Source organism: Lithobates pipiens, unplaced genomic scaffold (genome assembly GCF_037356315.1).
Source record: "Lithobates pipiens isolate NorthernLeopardFrog02 unplaced genomic scaffold, aLitPip1_a1.2 Scaffold_19, whole genome shotgun sequence".
Lineage (NCBI taxonomy): Eukaryota > Metazoa > Chordata > Amphibia > Anura > Ranidae > Lithobates > Lithobates pipiens.
The window spans coordinates 122,878,272-122,898,173 of NW_027507764.1; the positions used below are offsets into that span (position 1 = coordinate 122,878,272).

General features: G+C 44.2%; 1 protein-coding gene across 1 annotated transcript in view; it reads right to left on the reverse strand.

Moving 5' to 3' along the window:
- Window positions 1-9,664: 9,664 nt before the first annotated feature.
- Window positions 9,665-19,902, reverse strand: part of OXSR1 (oxidative stress responsive kinase 1) — a 186,653-nt gene continuing 176,415 nt past the window's right edge. The window contains exons 17-18 of the mRNA XM_077491223.1: window positions 12,049-12,113; window positions 9,665-10,264 (exon numbers count right to left, since the gene is read on the reverse strand). Of these exons, the coding sequence (XP_077347349.1) occupies window positions 10,190-10,264; window positions 12,049-12,113 (140 nt within the window). The 3' untranslated portion in view covers window positions 9,665-10,189. The remainder of the gene's footprint in view (window positions 10,265-12,048; window positions 12,114-19,902) is intronic.

The following is a 19,902-nucleotide window of genomic DNA, read 5'->3' on the forward strand; positions in this document are numbered from 1 at the left end:
GCGCATGCGAATAAAGCCAAAGCCTGATGTAAAAAAATGTTACCACAAATGCAGCGTACACATGATCGGATTGTCCGGCGGACCAGAGTCCGCCGGACAATCCGTCCGTGTGTGGGCTCCGGCGGACTTAGAAAGAAGTCTTGACTCAAAATTGTCTGGCAGTATCAATTGCTGCCACTGTGCCCCATCAAAAGAGAGAGAGACGGAGAGAAACACAGAGAGAGAGACGCACTTTCTTTTTTTTTTAATCTTCGTTCTGTGACTTTCCCAGTCACAGACACCATGGCTGTTAACCAGCGTGACTCTGGGAGGTTGAGAGTGAGGTAGAAGGAAGTGTCGCCGTGCTAATGTTCTCCTGATCTCCTGCTTTGTACCTCAGGCCGGGCACCTATCAGTCAGTACAGTGGGCGACGCCGCACTGACCGAATCACACAGGTAAATGGCGGCTGCCGCCGCTGCTGTCTTACTGGCCTATTTTCTCTCCCTTTCTCCGGTGCTTAGACACTCAAGGCTATTGGCCTCACATTCGGGGCTCCAGCCTCAATAGCTCCAGCTTAACAATGCTATTTTCCAAGATGCAGCACACAAAGGGCAAAATTAGAACCAAAATATCGGATGAGCACTTTGAGAATTCATTGGAAATTGTTACTACATCCATTGAACCAAATATTGACGTATTAGTGTCAAATATTACACTAGTTTTAAGTTGCCCATACTTTTCATAATAAAAAATACTCAGGTATATTCTCTATATCAGTGATCATTAACTTGATCTGTATGACTTTTTCCACTCATCGGCTCTCATTATTGTTAATGTATTTTGTGTGTGACCCAAGACAATTCCTCTTCCAATGTGGCCCAGGAAGGTCAAAAGGTTGAACACCCCTTATTTAAAAGATTCTTCCCGTTTTCCCAAAACGTTTGCACTAATGAGTATATTTGCCAGAAGTAACTTCCCTACCTCCTCCACCTCGGATACATACATGGTGGAGGATCTATTTGGGTGCAATCTATGCATTATACATTTTTACTGGAAAGAATGAGAATATTTTCAGTTATATTTTTATGCAGTGCCTACAAAAAGCATTCACTCTCTCATGTTTTCGTGTTTTATTGTCATAGTATCCTGAATCGCAGTAGATTTAAAGAGGATGTAAACCCATCAATTTAACAGTTTCAAAAAAGTTTTATTTCCGTCACGTGCCAGGAATGTAACTGTCACGTTGGTTGTGCTCCCTAACAAACTGTCAAACCATCTAATGGCTGGTGTCATAACTGATCACATGTGCAGCATCATGGCAGTTGAAGATTAAACAGAGGCCCAGATGACAGCTTCCTTGGCTGAAAACAATAGGAGTGTTTACTTCCACTTTAATTTTATTTCTGATCAACAGAAATTTACTTTTTTTAATATCAAAGTAAAAAAATGATCCCTGCAAAATAATTCGTTTTTATTTATAATCAAAAAATAGGACACAGCTGTGTCCAAGGCCATACATATCAGCAGATTTTAGACGTGTACACGGCAGTGACGGCTCAAAATTCTTTTTTTGGGGGGGACAAACAAACTGAAAAATTCGGAAAAACACTGAAAAAAACATAAATTTAAGCCTTTAAGTCTTTTACGCAGCCATGTGATCTGTTAAATGTAAATCACCCGTGTGTAGTCAATGGGTTTCAAGTGATTGTATCATAAATACAGGTGTATCTGGGAAGTCCAACTTTTGGTAAATCTGTACCATAGTGTAACCTTCACTATGGAGACAAAAGAACAGTTCAAGCAACTGTGAAAAGGTGATTGAAAAGCAGGATGGTAACAAAATAATTTTCTAGCCAATGTATATCACTTGGAGTACTGGTAAATCCATTCTTATGGAGTTTGGCACAGCTTTAAATCTGCCAAAAACCCATAGCAAAAGTTCTCACTCTGCTTCCTGTATCACCAGTCACACCCAAACATATAAGTCAGGTTTGAATCTGATTGATAAGTGGGAGACGTGTCTTATGCCGCGCACACACGATTGGACAACCTGGCGGACAACCCGCCGAACATTCCGAATGAGCGGACCTGCCCACACACGACTGGACTTTTCCAGCGGACAATCTGCCCATCTGTGTGCTAGTCCGCCGGACTTTTGAAATGAACAGACTTGCCCACACACGGAGTAAAGTCCGTTTATTTTGAACGTGGCTCCAGGTAGATGGAACTAGCGAAGGAATTGAATGTCGCCACCTCCATCGGCGAGATTGACAACTCGCTAGCCCCGTCACCTGGTATGGATTTAAAGGGGAACCCCTACACTGAATAAACGGCGTGGGGATCCCCCAAAGTCCATAGCAGACCCTTATCCGAGCACGCAGCCCGGCTGGTCAGGAAAGGGAGTGGGGACGAATGAGCGGCCACCCCTCCTGAGCCGTACCAGGCCGCATGCCCTCAACATGGGGGGTGCTTTGGGGAAGGGAGGGCCTTGCGCCCCCCCACCCCAAAGCACCTTGTCCCCAGGTCTGTGGGCGGGGGGCTTATCAGAATCCAGGAGCCCCCTTTAATAAGCGGGCCCCCAGATTTCGGCCCCCTACCTTATGTGAATGAGTATGGGGTACAATGTACCCCTGCCCATTCACCTGGGGAAAAAAAAGTGTACATAAAAAAAAAAAAAAACACAACACAGGTTTTTAAAATACTTTATTAGACAGCTCCGGTGGACTTCTTCCATCTTGATGGGGTCTTCTCGCTGGACTCCTCCGCTATCTTTTGCTAGCTCTTTTACTAACAGAGGAGCCCGACTTTCTCCTTTGTCGCGCCGCAATCCGGGTGTCTTGTCCTGCTCTTTGGTTCTTCTTGCCGGGCCTCCGCTTTCTTCTTCCAGCTCTTTTACTAAGGTTGGCCCGGTCTTCTGTCGCTGCCGCCTTTTGCTTCTTCTTCCGATGTTGACACAACGCTCTCTCTGGCCGTAATGGCAGGGACGCGTTGTGCGGCGACTTATATAGGGACAAGGGGTGATATCATGTGGTGACCCCTCCCCTGATGTCACAGTCCCAGCATCCTCCGGGACTGTGACATAAGGGGTGGGGTTCACCATGTGATCACACGACACCAGCCATTAGATGGTTTGACAGTTTGTTAGAGAGCACAACCAACGTGACAGTTACATTCCTGGCGCGTGCCGGAAATAAAACATTTTTGAAACTGTTAAATCGATGGGTTTACATCCTCTTTAAATCTACTGCGATTCAGGGTACTATGACAATAAAACACGAAAACATGAGAGATGGAATGCTTTTTGTAGGCACTGTATAAAAATATATCTGAAAATCTTCTCATTCTTTCCAGTAAAAATGTATAATGCATAGATTGCACCCAAATAGATCCTGCACCATGTATGTTTCCGAGGTGGAAGAGGTAGGGAAGTTTCTTCTGGCGAATATACTCATTAGCGCAAACGTTTTGGAAAAACGCGAAGAATCGTTTAAATAAGGGGTGTTCAACCTTTTGACCTTCCTGGGCCACATTGGAAGAGGAATTGTCCTGGGTCACACACAAAATACACTGACAATAATGAGAGCCGATGAGTGGAAAAAGTCATACAGATCAAGTTAACAATCACTGATATAGAGAATATAGCTGAGTATTTTTAATTATGAAAGTAAGGGCAACTTAAAACTATTATAATATTTGACACTAACACATCAATATTTGGTTCAATGGATGTAGTAACAACTTCCAATGAATTCTCAAAGTGCTCATCAGCTATTTTGGTTCTAATTTGCCCTTTGTGTGCTGCATCTTGGAAAATAGCTTCTCACAAATATAGGTGCTGCCCGTAGGCGTCGTTAAGCTGGAGCTATTGGGGCTGGAGCCCCAAATGTGGGGCCAATAGCCTTGAATGTCTAAGCACTGGAGAAAGGGAGAGAAAATAGGTCAGTCAGACAGCAGCGATGGCAGCCGCTGTTTACCTGTGTGATTCGGTCATTGCGGCGCCCGGCCTGAGGTACAAAGCAGGAGATCAGGAGAATGTTGGCGCAGCGACACTACATTCTCCCTCACTCTCAACCTCCCAGAGTCACGCTGGTTAACGCCCATGGTGGCTGTGACTGGACAGTCACAGAACGAAGATTTAAAAAAAAAAGTGTTTCTCTCTGTCTCCCTCTTTTGATGGGGCACAGTGGCTGCAATTGACAGGCACAGTCACTTCATTTGACGAGGCACAGTGGCTGCAATTGACAGGCACAGTGGCTGCAATTGATGGCACACTGGCTTCATTTGACAGGGCACAGCGACTTCATTGGATGGCACAGTGGCTGTATTTGATGGGACACTGCGGCTGCAATTGATGGGGCATTTATTTTTATTTATTTCTATGGAGCCTGCAGAGAATTGCACCCAGTTGTATTTTCCATGGGTGGTACATTGTACGTCCCTATAAAAGGGGATGGGCATTAAGGTTTATAGATACAGAATAAACACCTCCAAAATGTTGATATAGTTTCTAATAGTCCAATAGTTTGTGGTTTTGTTTGGGAAGTTCCATTTATATAAAAATCAAATATTAAAAGCAAACTACAATTTTAAGTCATCAGCTGGACTGAGAATTTGCATAAACATGTTCATACAAATATTCATTTGAAATTCTACTAGTGTATGACCAGTTTTACCCCTTGGACACTTTTCCTGCTTCGATTTGTTCTTTAAAAGGTTATGGCATTATCCGATTGCTGATTTGTCAATTTTTAGTAACAATTTGTTATGCATTTGTAGCATAAAATGTTTGTGCATACCTCAGTCTACAGGTTTCTCCTTTTATAGGTTTGGTACCAGTTTTTGTACATTGTCCTATTACTTATTAGACATTTATATACCATATTCTGAAGCGAAAAAACACAAAAAACAAACACACATGCTTAGGAGTGGTTGTAAAGCCTAAACATGTTTTTCTGTAATGCATTCCTTGCAATAATGTGGAAGTAAAACCTCCTATCGTTTTCAGCCAAGGAAGCGGCCATCTTGGCCTCTGTAATCTGGATCTGCCATGAAGCTGTACAGGGGATCAGTTATGACACCAGCCATTGGATAGTGTGAAAGTTTGGCTGAGAGCACAACCAGTATGACAGCTAGCATTTCTGGCATGCCGTGAATGTTAACTGTTTTTTAAACGATGAAATAAATGGGTTTACTTCTGCTTTAAGGTAGTGCTTTGCAAAAGTATTCACCCCCCCCTTGGCATTTTTTGCGTTTTGTTGCCTCACAACCTGGAATTAACATGGATTGTTACAGGATTTGCATCATTTAATTTACAGAACATGCCCACAACTTTGAAGAAGAAGGTGTTTTTTTTATTGTGAAACAACAAATAGGACAAAATAACAGAAAAAGTCAATGTACATAACTATTCCCCCCTAAAGTCAATACTTTGTAGAGCCACCTTTTGCGGCTATCACAGCTCCAAGTCACTTTGGATAAGTCTCTATGAGCTTGCCACATCTTACCACTGGGATTTTTGCCCATCCCTCCTTGCAAAACTGCTCCAGCTCCTTCAAGTTAGTTTACGCTTGTGAACAGCAATCTAAGTCTGACCACAGATTTTCTATTGGATTGCGGTATGGGCTTTGACTAGGCCATTCCAACACATCTACATGCTTCCTCTTAAACCACTCAAGTGTTGCTTTAGCAGTGTGTTTGGGGTCATTGTCCTGCTGAAAGGTGAACCTCCCTCCTAGCCTCAAATCGCACACAGAGTGGTACAGGTTTTGCGCAAGAACATCCCTGTATTTAGCACCATCCATCTTTCCCTCAACCCTGACCTGTTTCCCAGTCCCGACTGCTGAAAAACATCCCCACCGCATGATGCTGCCACCACGTTTCACTGTGGGGATGGTGTTCTTTGGGTGATGTGATGTGTTGGGTTTGCGCCAGACATAGCGTTTTCTTTGATGGCCAAAAAGTTCAATTATAGTCTCATCAGACCAGAGCATCTTCCTCCATGAATTTTGGGAGTCTGCCACATGCCTTTGCGCAAACTCAAAACGTGCCATTTTGTTTTTTGCTGAAAGTAATGGCTTTCTTCTGGCCAACTCTATGGAGCGTACGACTTATTGTCATCCTATGTACAGATATTACAGTCTCTGCTGTGGAACTCTGCAGCTCCTCCAGGGTTACCTTAGGTCTCTGTGCTGCCTCTCTGATTAATGCCCTTGTTGCCCGGTGTGAGAGTTTTGGTGTGCGGCCATCTTTTGGCAGGTTGGGTGTTGTGCAAAGTTCTTTCCATTTGGTTATGATAGATGTGATGGTGCTCCTAGGGATCATCAAAGATTTGGATATTTATTTTTTAATAACCTAACCCTGACTTGTACTTAACAACATTGTCCCTTACTTGTTTGGAGAGTTTCTTGGTCCTCATGGCAGTGTTTGGTTAGTGGTGCCTCTTGCTTAGGTGTTGCAGCCTCTGGGGCCTTTCAAAAAGGTGTGTATATGTAATGACAGATCCTGTGACACTGCACTTTATTGGCTTCATAACAAAGGGGGTGAATACATACGCACATGCCAATTATCAGTTTTTCCATTTCTGAAAAATTGTTTTATGTATATATCTTCCAATTTTACTTAACCAACTTAGACTATTGTGTTCTAATCCATCACATATAATTCAGATTAAAAAAAACATTGAACTAAAGGCTGTAATGTAACAATATAGGTAAAAAGCCAAGGGGGTGAAAACTTTTGCAAGACACTGTACAAAATGTTTTAGTAGCAGTATCATCCCCCCCATCTCTAGTCTTCTTTCCCCTGTCCCTCATAACATGGGTAATGACAGGCAGCAGCAGGAACCATTGGCTTCTGCTGCCGTCAGTCAAATTCAGTGAGGAGGGAGCAGGGGGCGAAACTGAGCCATGCTGTCTATGGATGCAGGCAGCATGGCTCAGGATTGAGCCCACACGTGTGCCCCCATAGCAATTGGATTGTTATTGGGGCATGCGCAGAAAAGGAGGAGCCAGCAGGGGATCCGAGACAAGGAGGTCCAAGGCTGCTCTGTTGAATATCATTGCAGAAAGCAAGTATAAATCAGTTTATTTTTTTTAATAATAGCAAACACATTACAATCACAAGTATAACCTCCAGGATCACCGCATTGCTTTCCAAAGTTTACAATATTGTTTTCAGCATACTCTGGTTTATATGGGAACCCTTGGACTCTCCATTTGTACTGTGACCGTTAGTAGGAGGAATGTTCTCTGTGTCGGATCTCCTTGTTCAATTCACTTTGTCATTTATTTACAGGAAATTCTATCTCTCTGACCTCTGGAAGTCCACAGTTCATCCATACAGCATAACACACAAAGAATTTACCGCATAGCAGTTCCAGCAGAGAACTCACTCTCACTTATTTGCTTTAGATAGTAAAGTAATAGATTTCTACTTATAACCTACTTGGTAACGGTTAATCTAAAACCATTACTTCCAATGGGTTCACTACAGTGATACATTAAGCCTTGTATTTGTGATGGCATGTATGTGAATACTATGTAGAAAGATAGTTAAAACTACTGCTATGTTAAGTGTCATCTCCTTAAAGCAGGGGTAAGCAACCTTTAAGAGGTGGAGATCTACATGAACTACATGGGAAGATCAAAGATCACCGGGATGTGCCTTTTTATTTATAGAAAAATAAATTTACTAGAAAGCCCCCAATAATACACAAAGACCTATAATTCCTGCTGCAACCACAAACCAAACCATTGTGGTCGCAGCATATTTATACCCCCCAGATGCTGCCTCTGCAGCTAAACAGGGGAGTGGTTGGAATGGTAAAACAGTGGTTCAGTCGAGCGTGAACAAGCCCTTATGCACAGACCACTTTACAAAATACCACCAAAATGACCCCCTCTTCCCAGTGCAATTCACCCCCAGCCATATTCCTCATAGAGATCTCACCTAACATCCCTTATCCTCCCTCCTAGTCTACTCCCTCAGTACAGACCTGCCAGCTTTCCAACACAGACTGCCCCCTCCAACAGGGACGTGCGGTGAGTTCAGTGGCTGCTGAGGCACTGGCTAATATTAGAGCTAGATACACACATACACACTTACATACGCCACGATCATTAGAGCGAGAGCAATAATTCCAGCACTAGACCTCCTCTATAACTCTAAACATGTAATCTGTAAAAAATGTTAAAGTGTTGCCTATGGAGATTTTTAAGTACTGAAGCTTGGCGCCATTCCACCAGTGTGCTCGATTTTAAAAGTGTGATATGTTAGGCATCTATTTACTTGGTGTAACTTAATCTTTCAAATTATACAAAAAAATTAAATAAAATGGGTTATCTTTAGTGTTTTTTTTTTTTATATATTTATGAAAGTTTTTTCCCCCCAAAAAAAACACATTAGAAAAATTGCTACGCAAATACCATGTAACATAACTGTTTAATAAAGTTGTTTGTGTTAATAAAAGGCCATTTACCCTTATAAGCCGTATAAGGTATTGGTAAGTGGTGTGGTAGGATTAAGTAAGTGGGCATGGTCAGATCTTATCTACCCATGTCAAGAGCAAACATAGTCAAAACAAGCCAAAGTTCAGTAACCGGAACGGATAGCCAGCCAAGCCAGTAGTCAGGGACCAAAGTAGTGGAACAGCAAACAGGATTCGGAGCCAGAAGGGATGTCAGCAAAGCCAGTATTTAAACAGGACCACAGGAGATGTTTCTTGTGATGTTGACCAAGGCAAAGGCAGAGCTCCTCTTGGACTGGACAGCTTAAGTAGGCAGGACTGATGAGCAGGATATGAACAACAGCTGAGTAACTGTGTAGAGAGATGGGAGCTGGGAATTAGCCGATAGCTGAGCGGCCAGCTCAGATAAGGAAGGGCTTAGGCTCTCCTTCCCCTGACCCACCCAGCCCTCTCCTATCCCGATTCTCTCCTCCCCTGCTCCACCCGCCCCCAGCCCTCTCCTCCCCTGCTCCATCTGCCCCTAGCCCTCTCCTCCCCTGCTCCACCCACTCCCAGCCCTCTCCTCCCCTACTTCACCCGCCCCAGCCATCTCCTCCCCTGCTCCACTCGTTCCAGCCCTTTCCTCCCCCCCTCCCCCCGATTCTCCCCTTCTCTGCTCCACCTGGCTCTCTCCTCCCCTGTTCCACCTGCCCAGTCCCCTCCCTGCACCCCCCACCCAGCCCTTTCCTCCCCTGATTCTCCCAGTTCTCTCCTTCCCTGCTCCACCCACCCCCAGCCCTCTCCTCCCCTGCTCCACCTGCCTAGCCCTCACCTCCCCAGATTTTGCCAGTTCTCTTCTTCCCTGATCCACCCAGCTCTCCCCTCCCCTGATCCACCCACCCAGCCCTCTCCTATCCTGATACATCCGGTTGTCTCCTTCACTGCTCTCTTGTCCCCTGCTCGAAAGTGGCGATACTGCACTGTCCAATCAGTAGGCTGCAGGTGACACTAGTGTGTTCCCTACATCTAACAGAGGAAGTGGTGTCACCGTTCTAGCTTTGCTGTCTGTGACAAACCCTTTGGTGGATAAGAGTTCGGATATGTATATTAAGCAATTCGCCTGGAGTTCAAAATGCACTACACTACTACGTGAATACACATGTGAACGGTTTTATCCCCCAACTGGTATCCATGGTCAGCCAGCTTCAAGTTAGGCATAAACAAATCCAGACAGGAGCCGGTTTCAAATTATTAATTATGTTTTTATTTAGACTATTTTTCTGTTCACTTTAAATAAAGCCAATAAAAATCAGATCCCAAAATTCATTTCTCTTTGCCTTTTGTGTTTAAGAGTGGTAGAACCCCATAGCTCCATCCTCAGTAGTATATAAGGCAACAGTAACAAACAGGTACAAGCAGATCTGGCTGAGCCTAAACAGTGACAGAGGGGCAGCCGGCACAAACTGACAGCCCCGTCAGCACTAAAAAAGGCAACCAGCGTGTTTCACATAAAAAGAAAAAAAAAATCCAAATGAATGAAGTGTGGAAACACTTTTGTTCGCTGTCGGTTACAAAGCTCTGACTTCTCAGTGTGTGTGTTACACCAAGTTAGAGCCATCTGTTAAGAGAGAAATTAAAAGGTGTTACAGCTCCAAAACAAGCCAGAGTTTTGATTCTTTGGCAGTAGTGGTTCTTCAGGCCAAGAGAAGCGTAGAAAGATGAAGGTGTAGAAGTTTCCTTAAGAAGCAGCTCGTAAAAACTGCAGCTTAGCTGATGCTGAGCTGTGCAAATCCTATGAGTTTTCCATCGTCCGGAATGTCAGAAGGATCCAACCCAGAGGCCTGCAGAGAGAACAGTGCACATACAGATCAGTTATTAACACAAACATTTTTATTTGCTGTGAGATGGTTGTATTAGGTTTTGAATGACCTACAAGTACAAAAAGTTACTACTCTGCATTACTACCCTTTATAGCAAGACATCAATTTGATGTAAAACCTACTGTACCACCTTAATTTAAAGCAGAAGCACAGGGAGTAGTTTATCCATCAGTCCATTTACAGCATCAGACACCAGAATGAGAAATTCTCAAAATCAGACCGACAGACATTCACTTCACTGGCAGCAGCTGGTCACATAACAGTTGACAGTAGCAGCGCAGAAACGGATCATCTGGTTAAACTTGGTAAGCCTTTGTGACCACAATTCACCATCATTTAATTCTCCCCACAACTATGTGGACAGCTAGCGTGTAAGACTCTACCCATTCCTACGTTAGACTATCACTTTTAGGGAAACATCCTTGTGGTTATATACATCTTATGTCCACTCTGTTGTGGTAAACCCTGCTTGGAGAAGTGGCTTCTGGTGTTGGAAACGACTTTATATCTTCAATAAAACACTTGATCTGACAGCTTATCCAGCATTAGCAGACATAACACCCTTTGATCGTCTTTGCTTTTCATTTGTCAGAAACAACCTTCTACCTGCTATCAGTTCTCTCCTACCAGCTGACTGAAGGTCTTTGTGGAGACATATTTTCTACAAGCACCTTCTCAGGTTCTAGTTACTCCAGGGGTTCCGGCAACCTTTACAGAATGAAATAATACCAACACATGCTATAATTTTTTGCACTTCTGGTAATTCAGCCAAGTCTTTAAATTACTACACCATACATTTTTTTCTCTCTCTCATTTGAGAGCCCATAGAACATGTTTGAGTTGTGCTCTCCTTAGGAGAAGAGATGGTGCAGCTAGGCATACATGTGTAAGATTTCCAGTAAAAGAGCTGTGGAAAGCTTCTAATACATCACCGGTGATTTATTGCAGTGTATGGGACAAAAGGGAGCAGGTAGGGGAATACTAAAGAGGTGCATACATTTATTTACTGATATTAATCTTTTTCGAGAGCCGTTTGGGGTTCCTCTTTAAAGCTGATCTCTGGCTTTTAGTGAAGCTTAAATCGTTTGCTTGGACCGAGATGGCCCAAACTATTGACTTCACTAACAGATGTAGAGTCTGTGTACACTGTATGTTGCCTCGGCTACATACAGTATACAGCTTTATGTTCCAATGGGTAACTTTGCAAGGAACTTTAAATTCTATGAATGCATACAAAGCTTCTTCTGACTGGCTGAGTTGGAGTTCATGACATCATCAGCCCACCTCTCCAACTCAGCCAGTCAGAGGAATCTTTGTATTCATTCAGGGAATACAAAGCTCTCTTGTGAATGGCTCAGCACCACTCAGCCCAACTTGATTTGGCTCTGTGAATAGGATGGAAATCTCTTAGTGAAGTAAATAGTTATTTGGACCAGCTTGGTCCAAACAAACTGTTTAAACGTCACTAAAAGCTGGCGATCAGCTTTAAAGGATAACTTCACCTTTTGTCTTTTGGAACATGTTCCACCTGTAGTTCATTGATTCTTCCTGACAGATTGTCTCTGCTTGCCCATATGGGATGTACAAGCACACAGATACACTGACAGATCTGAAGGAGACCTGCATGGCACCAGCGATCTGCTGATCACTGGTGCAATGCTTTACACGGTCCATAAAAAAAAAAAAAAAAAAGCCAGCACTTTTTTTTTCCCCTGCAAAGTAAAGAACCATTTCAAATTACTTACCAACTTGAAGGTGACTGCTCTGTTAGCCTGTGGCTCTTCCACAATCTTCTGTAAATTGGCTGCAACTGGTTGAAAGACAGAAAGAAAATATCTAGTTAGGAGGAGGCAGGCCTAGTAACTTATTCCCACCTAAGACAGAGGGACCACTCAGTCTAATTAAAACATATATTTGTAACAAAAGCAAAAGCTTGACACATTTTTTTTTTTTTTTGGTTTAAGCCTCTAAATCAGGTACATTTAACAAATAAAGTGTATTTTAAGATAAAGGACATAGTGGCAAATTTACTTTAAAGCGGTTGTTAAGCCACTATCTTTATATTATACCTTCTGTCAGATAGCTGCATCCTAGTACCTGTGGTTTATGGGGAAAAAAAACAAAAACAAACATTTCTACCCGATTTAACAGGGATTTCCAGTGATTAGATGACTCCAGGCTCTCTGCTCTCCCCATCTGATATCTCCATTGGGCGGGGCCGAGATTTCCCTGCTGACATCAGCCAGGGAGGAGGGGAGGAGAGGATCAGAGAGCCTGGAGTCATGAGATCGCTGGAAGACACTGTAAAAACGGGTAGAAATCTTTTATTTATTTTTTTAAATAAAGCATAGGCACTAGGACTCTGACAGAGGGGATGATATACAGATCAGTTAGTTTTGAAGCAGTGGGGAGAGGAGCAGATCAGCGATAGTGAGAGCTGACAGGCAGGGTAGGGGGGGGGGGGGGAGGAGGACAGAGGGAGACGCAGGAGAGCTGCAGCCCTGATAGAGCATGGTCAAACTACAGGGGAAAGGTAGAAACTGTCAGGATCAGCCAGGTATTTCAGGTGATACAGGGGGTCAAATGACACAGCACAGGCACTGTGCTTTATAACATGCTTTAAAGGGACAGGGTCTTTGTTAACCCCCAAAAATAAACGCTTTAATGCCACCCTCCTCAGCAGTATAAAGTATATGTCCACTGTTCAGTTGCTGGGAGCATACCGTAGGAAAGCCCTCTGAAAGCTACAGGTCATTGGAGCTGTACCTTACATATGGCTATGGATTTAAAAAAAAGTCTCCCACTAAATGCAGCCTACCTTCCTTCCTGATCAGGCTATCTTTCCCACCAACATGGTCTCACGTAACTCCTCGTTACTGCGCATGCTGGCTTCAGCTCCATTCATTCCTACAGGCTGGCTGTACTCATGGTGGCCTCTAGTGGTCCTTTGGAATGCCCACAGGAATAAATTAGGCCACAGCATGCATGTAGAAGTATGAGGAGCAGTCATCTGGGACCAAGTTGAAAAAAAACAAAAAAAAAACAAAAAAAAAAAAAAAACAGGACCGAGCCACACTCTGTGTGTCACTAAACACACAGAGTGTGGTTCGGGAGCAAGCCCACAAGTGCCCCACAGCATGCAGCTTACTATGGGAGTGCTCAGCAAGGCAGAGGACCCAGGAGCACTGGCAGGGGAACATAAGAGGAGGATCGAGGCTGCTCTGTGCAAAACCATAACACAGAGCGGGTACGTATAACATGTTTGTTATTTTTTTTTTCAATTCCCTTTACAGTCACTTTAAAGAACAAATCCCGTTTCAGATTGTTGCCAAGATTCACAGGTCCGTGCAATATCTGCAACTATTAAAAATCCAAATAAGGTCCCTTGCTTTAAAATGATTTGCTGTGATGTAATATAAAGTGGGCAAATTCAATTATAACACAATGTTATGGCACAATGGCGAGGTGTGGAGCGAAATTACTAGGGTTGCACCGATACTTGTGCTTCAGAAAAGCGAGTACCGATACTTTCGGTTAAGTACTCACCGATAATTTGTATCAACTAAAAAAAAAAAATAAAAAGGCACAAATCGCACGCGTTGGAAAAAAATGTGGTGCGACTCCTGTCCGAATCGTATGCTATTTTCCCTACTTCTCCTGTGTGTGTAGAAAGGGAAAACCGCCATCTAGTGGGCAAAAATGTTAGAACTCAGAGAACATATCTGGCCAAAGGCAAAATCTGCATTGGTGTCCAAGTCCCGCCGACAGGGCCGCTGATAAGCCAGTAAGACTGGCCCTGTTGTACCGGGCCCAGGCAATATAAAACAGAGATGAAAGAATGCATAGTAACGAATAAAAAAAATAAAAATAAAAAAATGTAGCCCTCCTCTTCTTCAGCCCGCTCACCTTTAACTGTAAACAATGCTGGAGTGGGGCTGAATGGGGGAGAGCCAGGAGGGAGACACAAGGACGTATGACTACAGCAATACAAGTTCTGCAGGAAACAGGATCGTCTGGAGCACAGTTACATGTAACTGGCCGGCTGCAGTGTCTTCCAGATATCTATGTGATCAGCCAGTGTACAGGTTTTCGATCAGCCTCCCCTCCCTCTTGTCTTGCTGGTTACTTTTTTTTTTTATCTGCCTAACCTGAACTGCACATTGCCTGAACACACTGATAAGATTTCTGGAAGACTCTGCAGCAGCTTTTAACCATTTCAGCTTATAATCAACTATTTAGCCAGAGCTCTGTGTGTGCTGCGCAGATTGTTTGATATTTTAATTCTTTTTTGGAGAAGGATTTACTTCTGAATCAGGCAAGAAGCTTCACAGCCCCATTAACTGGTTACTGTTCTCAGTAATCCTGACCAGTTCACTGTTTGTAAGAAAATTTGTATTTTGGAAATTGGATGTGAAGCCGTCTTCTGTCACTTGGTTGTACTTTCAAAGGAAACTCACTGACTTGATCTTGCAGAGGTGGTTTAAATAGAGTGGATCAGCCCTGTGATACTATATATTTGTACACTGGGTTCAGCCATAAACCGAGTCTCTGACCATCTCCTGAATCAATCATGTCTGCGATCCCTAACCATCTCCTGTACCATGTCTGCAGTCTCTGACCATCTCCTGTACTATGTCTGCAATCCCTAACTGTCTCCTGTACCATGTCTGCAGTCTCTGATCATCTCCTGTAGTATGTATGCAGTCTCTGATCATCTCCTGTAGTATGTATGCAGTCTCTGACCATCTCCTGAATCAATCATCTCTGCGATCCCTAAACATCTCCTGTACAATGTCTGCAGTCTCTGATCATCTCCTGTACCATGTCTGCAGTCTCTGACCATCTCCTGAATCAATCATGTCTGCGATCCCTAACCATCTCCTGTACCATGTCTGCAGTCTCTGACCATCTCCTGTACTATGTCTGCAATCCCTAACTGTCTCCTGTACCATGTCTGCAGTCTCTGATCATCTCCTGTAGTATGTATGCAGTCTCTGATCATCTCCTGTAGTATGTATGCAGTCTCTGACCATCTCCTGAATCAATCATCTCTGCGATCCCTAAACATCTCCTGTACCATGTCTGCAGTCTCTGATCATCTCCTGTACCATGTCTGCAGTCTCTGATCATCTCCTGTACCATGTCTGCAGTCTCTGATCATCTCCTGTACCATGTCTGCAGTCTCTGATCATCTCCTGTACCATGTCTGCAGTCTCTGATCATCTCCTGTACCATGTCTGCAGTCTCTGATCATCTCCTGTACCATGTCTGCAGTCTCTGATCATCTCCTGTACCATGTCTGCAGTCTCTGATCATCTCCTGTACCATGTCTGCAGTCTCTGATCATCTCCTGTACCATGTCTGCAGTCTCTGATCATCTCCTGTACCATGTCTGCAGTCTCTGATCATCTCCTGTACCATGTCTGCAGTCTCTGATCATCTCCTGTACCATGTCTGCAGTCTCTGACCATCTCCTGTAGTATGTCTGCAGTCTCTGACCATCTCCTGAATCAATCATGTCTGCGATCCCTAAACATCTCCTGTGGAATGTCTGCAGTCTCTGATCATCTCCTGTGGAATGTCTGCAGTCTCTGATCATCTCCTGTGGAATGTCTGCAGTCTCTGATCATCTCCTGTGGAATGTCTGCAGTCTCTGATCATCTCCTGTGGAATGTCTGCAGTCTCTGATCATCTCCTGTGGAATGTCTGCAGTCTCTGATCATCTCCTGTGGAATGTCTGCAGTCTCTGATCATCTCCTGTGGAATGTCTGCAGTCTCTGATCATCTCCTGTGGAATGTCTGCAGTCTCTGATCATCTCCTGTGGAATGTCTGCAGTCTCTGATCATCTCCTGTGGAATGTCTGCAGTCTCTGATCATCTCCTGTGGAATGTCTGCAGTCTCTGATCATCTCCTGTGGAATGTCTGCAGTCTCTGATCATCTCCTGTGGAATGTCTGCAGTCTCTGATCATCTCCTGTGGAATGTCTGCAGTCTCTGATCATCTCCTGTGGAATGTCTGCAGTCTCTGATCATCTCCTGTGGAATGTCTGCAGTCTCTGATCATCTCCTGTGGAATGTCTGCAGTCTCTGATCATCTCCTGTGGAATGTCTGCAGTCTCTGATCATCTCCTGTGGAATGTCTGCAGTCTCTGATCATCTCCTGTGGAATGTCTGCAGTCTCTGATCATCTCCTGTGGAATGTCTGCAGTCTCTGATCATCTCCTGTGGAATGTCTGCAGTCTCTGATCATCTCCTGTGGAATGTCTGCAGTCTCTGATCATCTCCTGTGGAATGTCTGCAGTCTCTGATCATCTCCTGTGGAATGTCTGCAGTCTCTGATCATCTCCTGTGGAATGTCTGAAGTCTCTGATCATCTCCTGTGGAATGTCTGAAGTCTCTGATCATCTCCTGTGGAATGTCTGCAGTCTCTGATCATCTCCTGTGGAATGTCTGCAGTCTCTGATCATCTCCTGTGGAATGTCTGCAGTCTCTGATCATCTCCTGTGGAATGTCTGCAGTCTCTGATCATCTCCTGTGGAATGTCTGCAGTCTCTGATCATCTCCTGTGGAATGTCTGCAGTCTCTGATCATCTCCTGTGGAATGTCTGCAGTCTCTGATCATCTCCTGTGGAATGTCTGCAGTCTCTGATCATCTCCTGTGGAATGTCTGCAGTCTCTGATCATCTCCTGTGGAATGTCTGCAGTCTCTGATCATCTCCTGTGGAATGTCTGCAGTCTCTGATCATCTCCTGTGGAATGTCTGCAGTCTCTGATCATCTCCTGTGGAATGTCTGCAGTCTCTGATCATCTCCTGTGGAATGTCTGCAGATCATCTCCTGTGGAATGTCTGCAGATCATCTCCTGTGGAATGTCTGGTGATCATCTCCTGTGGAATGTCTGGTGATCATCTCCTGTGGAATGTCTGCAGATCATCTCCTGTGGAATGTCTGGTGATCATCTCCTGTGGAATGTCTGGTGATCATCTCCTGTGGAATGTCTGGTGATCATCTCCTGTGGAATGTCTGGTGATCATCTCCTGTGGAATGTCTGGTGATCATCTCCTGTGGAATGTCTGGTGATCATCTCCTGTGGAATGTCTGGTGATCATCTCCTGTGGAATGTCTGGTGATCATCTCCTGTGGAATGTCTGGTGATCATCTCCTGTGGAATGTCTGGTGATCATCTCCTGTGGAATGTCTGGTGATCATCTCCTGTGGAATGTCTGGTGATCATCTCCTGTGGAATGTCTGGTGATCATCTCCTGTGGAATGTCTGGTGATCATCTCCTGTGGAATGTCTGGTGATCATCTCCTGTGGAATGTCTGGTGATCATCTCCTGTGGAATGTCTGGTGATCATCTCCTGTGGAATGTCTGGTGATCATCTCCTGTGGAATGTCTGGTGATCATCTCCTGTGGAATGTCTGGTGATCATCTCCTGTGGAATGTCTGGTGATCATCTCCTGTGGAATGTCTGGTGATCATCTCCTGTGGAATGTCTGGTGATCATCTCCTGTGGAATGTCTGGTGATCATCTCCTGTGGAATGTCTGGTGATCATCTCCTGTGGAATGTCTGGTGATCATCTCCTGTGGAATGTCTGGTGATCATCTCCTGTGGAATGTCTGGTGATCATCTCCTGTGGAATGTCTGGTGATCATCTCCTGTGGAATGTCTGGTGATCATCTCCTGTGGAATGTCTGCAGTCTCTGATCATCTCCTGTGGAATGTCTGCAGTCTCTGATCATCTCCTGTGGAATGTCTGCAGTCTCTGATCATCTCCTGTGGAATGTCTGCAGTCTCTGATCATCTCCTGTGGAATGTCTGCAGTCTCTGATCATCTCCTGTGGAATGGCTGCAGTCTCTGATCATCTCCTGTGGAATGTCTGCAGTCTCTGATCATCTCCTGTGGAATGTCTGCAGTCTCTGATCATCTCCTGTGGAATGTCTGCAGTCTCTGATCATCTCCTGTGGAATGTCTGCAGTCTCTGATCATCTCCTGTGGAATGTCTGCAGTCTCTGATCATCTCCTGTGGAATGTCTGCAGTCTCTGATCATCTCCTGTGGAATGTCTGCAGTCTCTGATCATCTCCTGTGGAATGTCTGCAGTCTCTGACCATCTGTGGGGAGGGGCAAGGGGAGGGACCAGGGTGGAGCTGAAGGTGGCCCCGTCAGGTAGACTGTACGGGGCCCCATGATTTCTATCAGCGGCCCTGCCCGCCGACGATAGCACATCACAGCCGCTGGAGGAGAAGTTCTGGGATACGGCGAGTATAGGGCGGAAGTGATGTTAGCTTAGGGGCAGACCACCTCTACATCTCCTCCAGCCCAGTGAGCACCTCCAGCGGCCAGGATTTACTTTTATCAGCGGGACCACGACACCTATCCAGATTTTGCATTTGCCCAGATTGTACTGGGAGTTTTAAAGTTTCTAATAAACTACTCATTAGATTTCATTATTCTCTTTCTATATATACGTGCACACACACAGGAGCGGTGGGGGAAATTGCATGCGATTCGGGCAGGAATGACACCGCATTCTGGTTCAAATCGCATGCAATTCTTTGCAGTGAGATTTGCGCCCATTCATTTTGTATTGATGTAAATCACACTGTTAGTTATTGGGAGAATTTGCGTGAGCACTGACGCTGGTAATGCTTGGTATTGGTACCAATAGTGGTATCGGTGCATCCCTAGAAATCTCAGGGAAACCTCAGTAAGATTTAACTCACTGGTGCCTGGCAAAAACGTAAACAACTATGACCACAGTGGAAAGATAAAACTTGCGAGCTACCGTGTGTGTTTACTATAAATACCAAGGTCAGCTGCTGACACTGTTCACCATCTCTTATACATATGCTGGATATAATAAAATCTATATTAGTGTAGCGTTTTACTCTCCATTCAAGTATTATATGTAAATAATAAATCTAAATATCCAAAATGACTACGTGTTTACATAAATTAAATGCAATGAGAAAAAATATATATTTAATTTATTAATATATTTAATTCAATTTAAATTAATCGGTGAACCGTATATTTTGAGTGCTTCTTAATACATTTCATCCATACAATGGCGCTGCAAAACAAACAAATAATGTGTCATCACTCTCGTGCTCCCCACCCAGCGGTCTTATTCTCATCTCAGGGAGTGTGACCTAACAGTTATGTTTGGTCACACATGGTTTGCGAGCCTCACCTGGGCTCAAATTAGGGTTGCACCGATTCTCTCTTTCTTTCAAAAGTACTCGCCGGTACTAATTACCAATACTTTTTTAAATATCATGTGACAGTTGGACTAATATGCAGCACTAATGGTGACTGATGAGGCGTAGACTGGGCCAGTCTTTTTTTTTTACAATTTATATATTGCTTTGTTATTTTTTTTTTACAATGCTTTCTTTTTGGGGGGGGGGGGGGGAGTAGACAGTGTCTTTTTTATTCCTTTTACAATTTAACCTTTAATTATTTGTTATTCACTCTCTTTATATTTTTTATCAGCACTGTTGGAGGGGGGCTTTGGTGAGAGATCAGGGGTCTAAACAGACCCCTGACATTTCCCCCGTTTGACACAGGGACGGAGGACACCGATTCCCCAG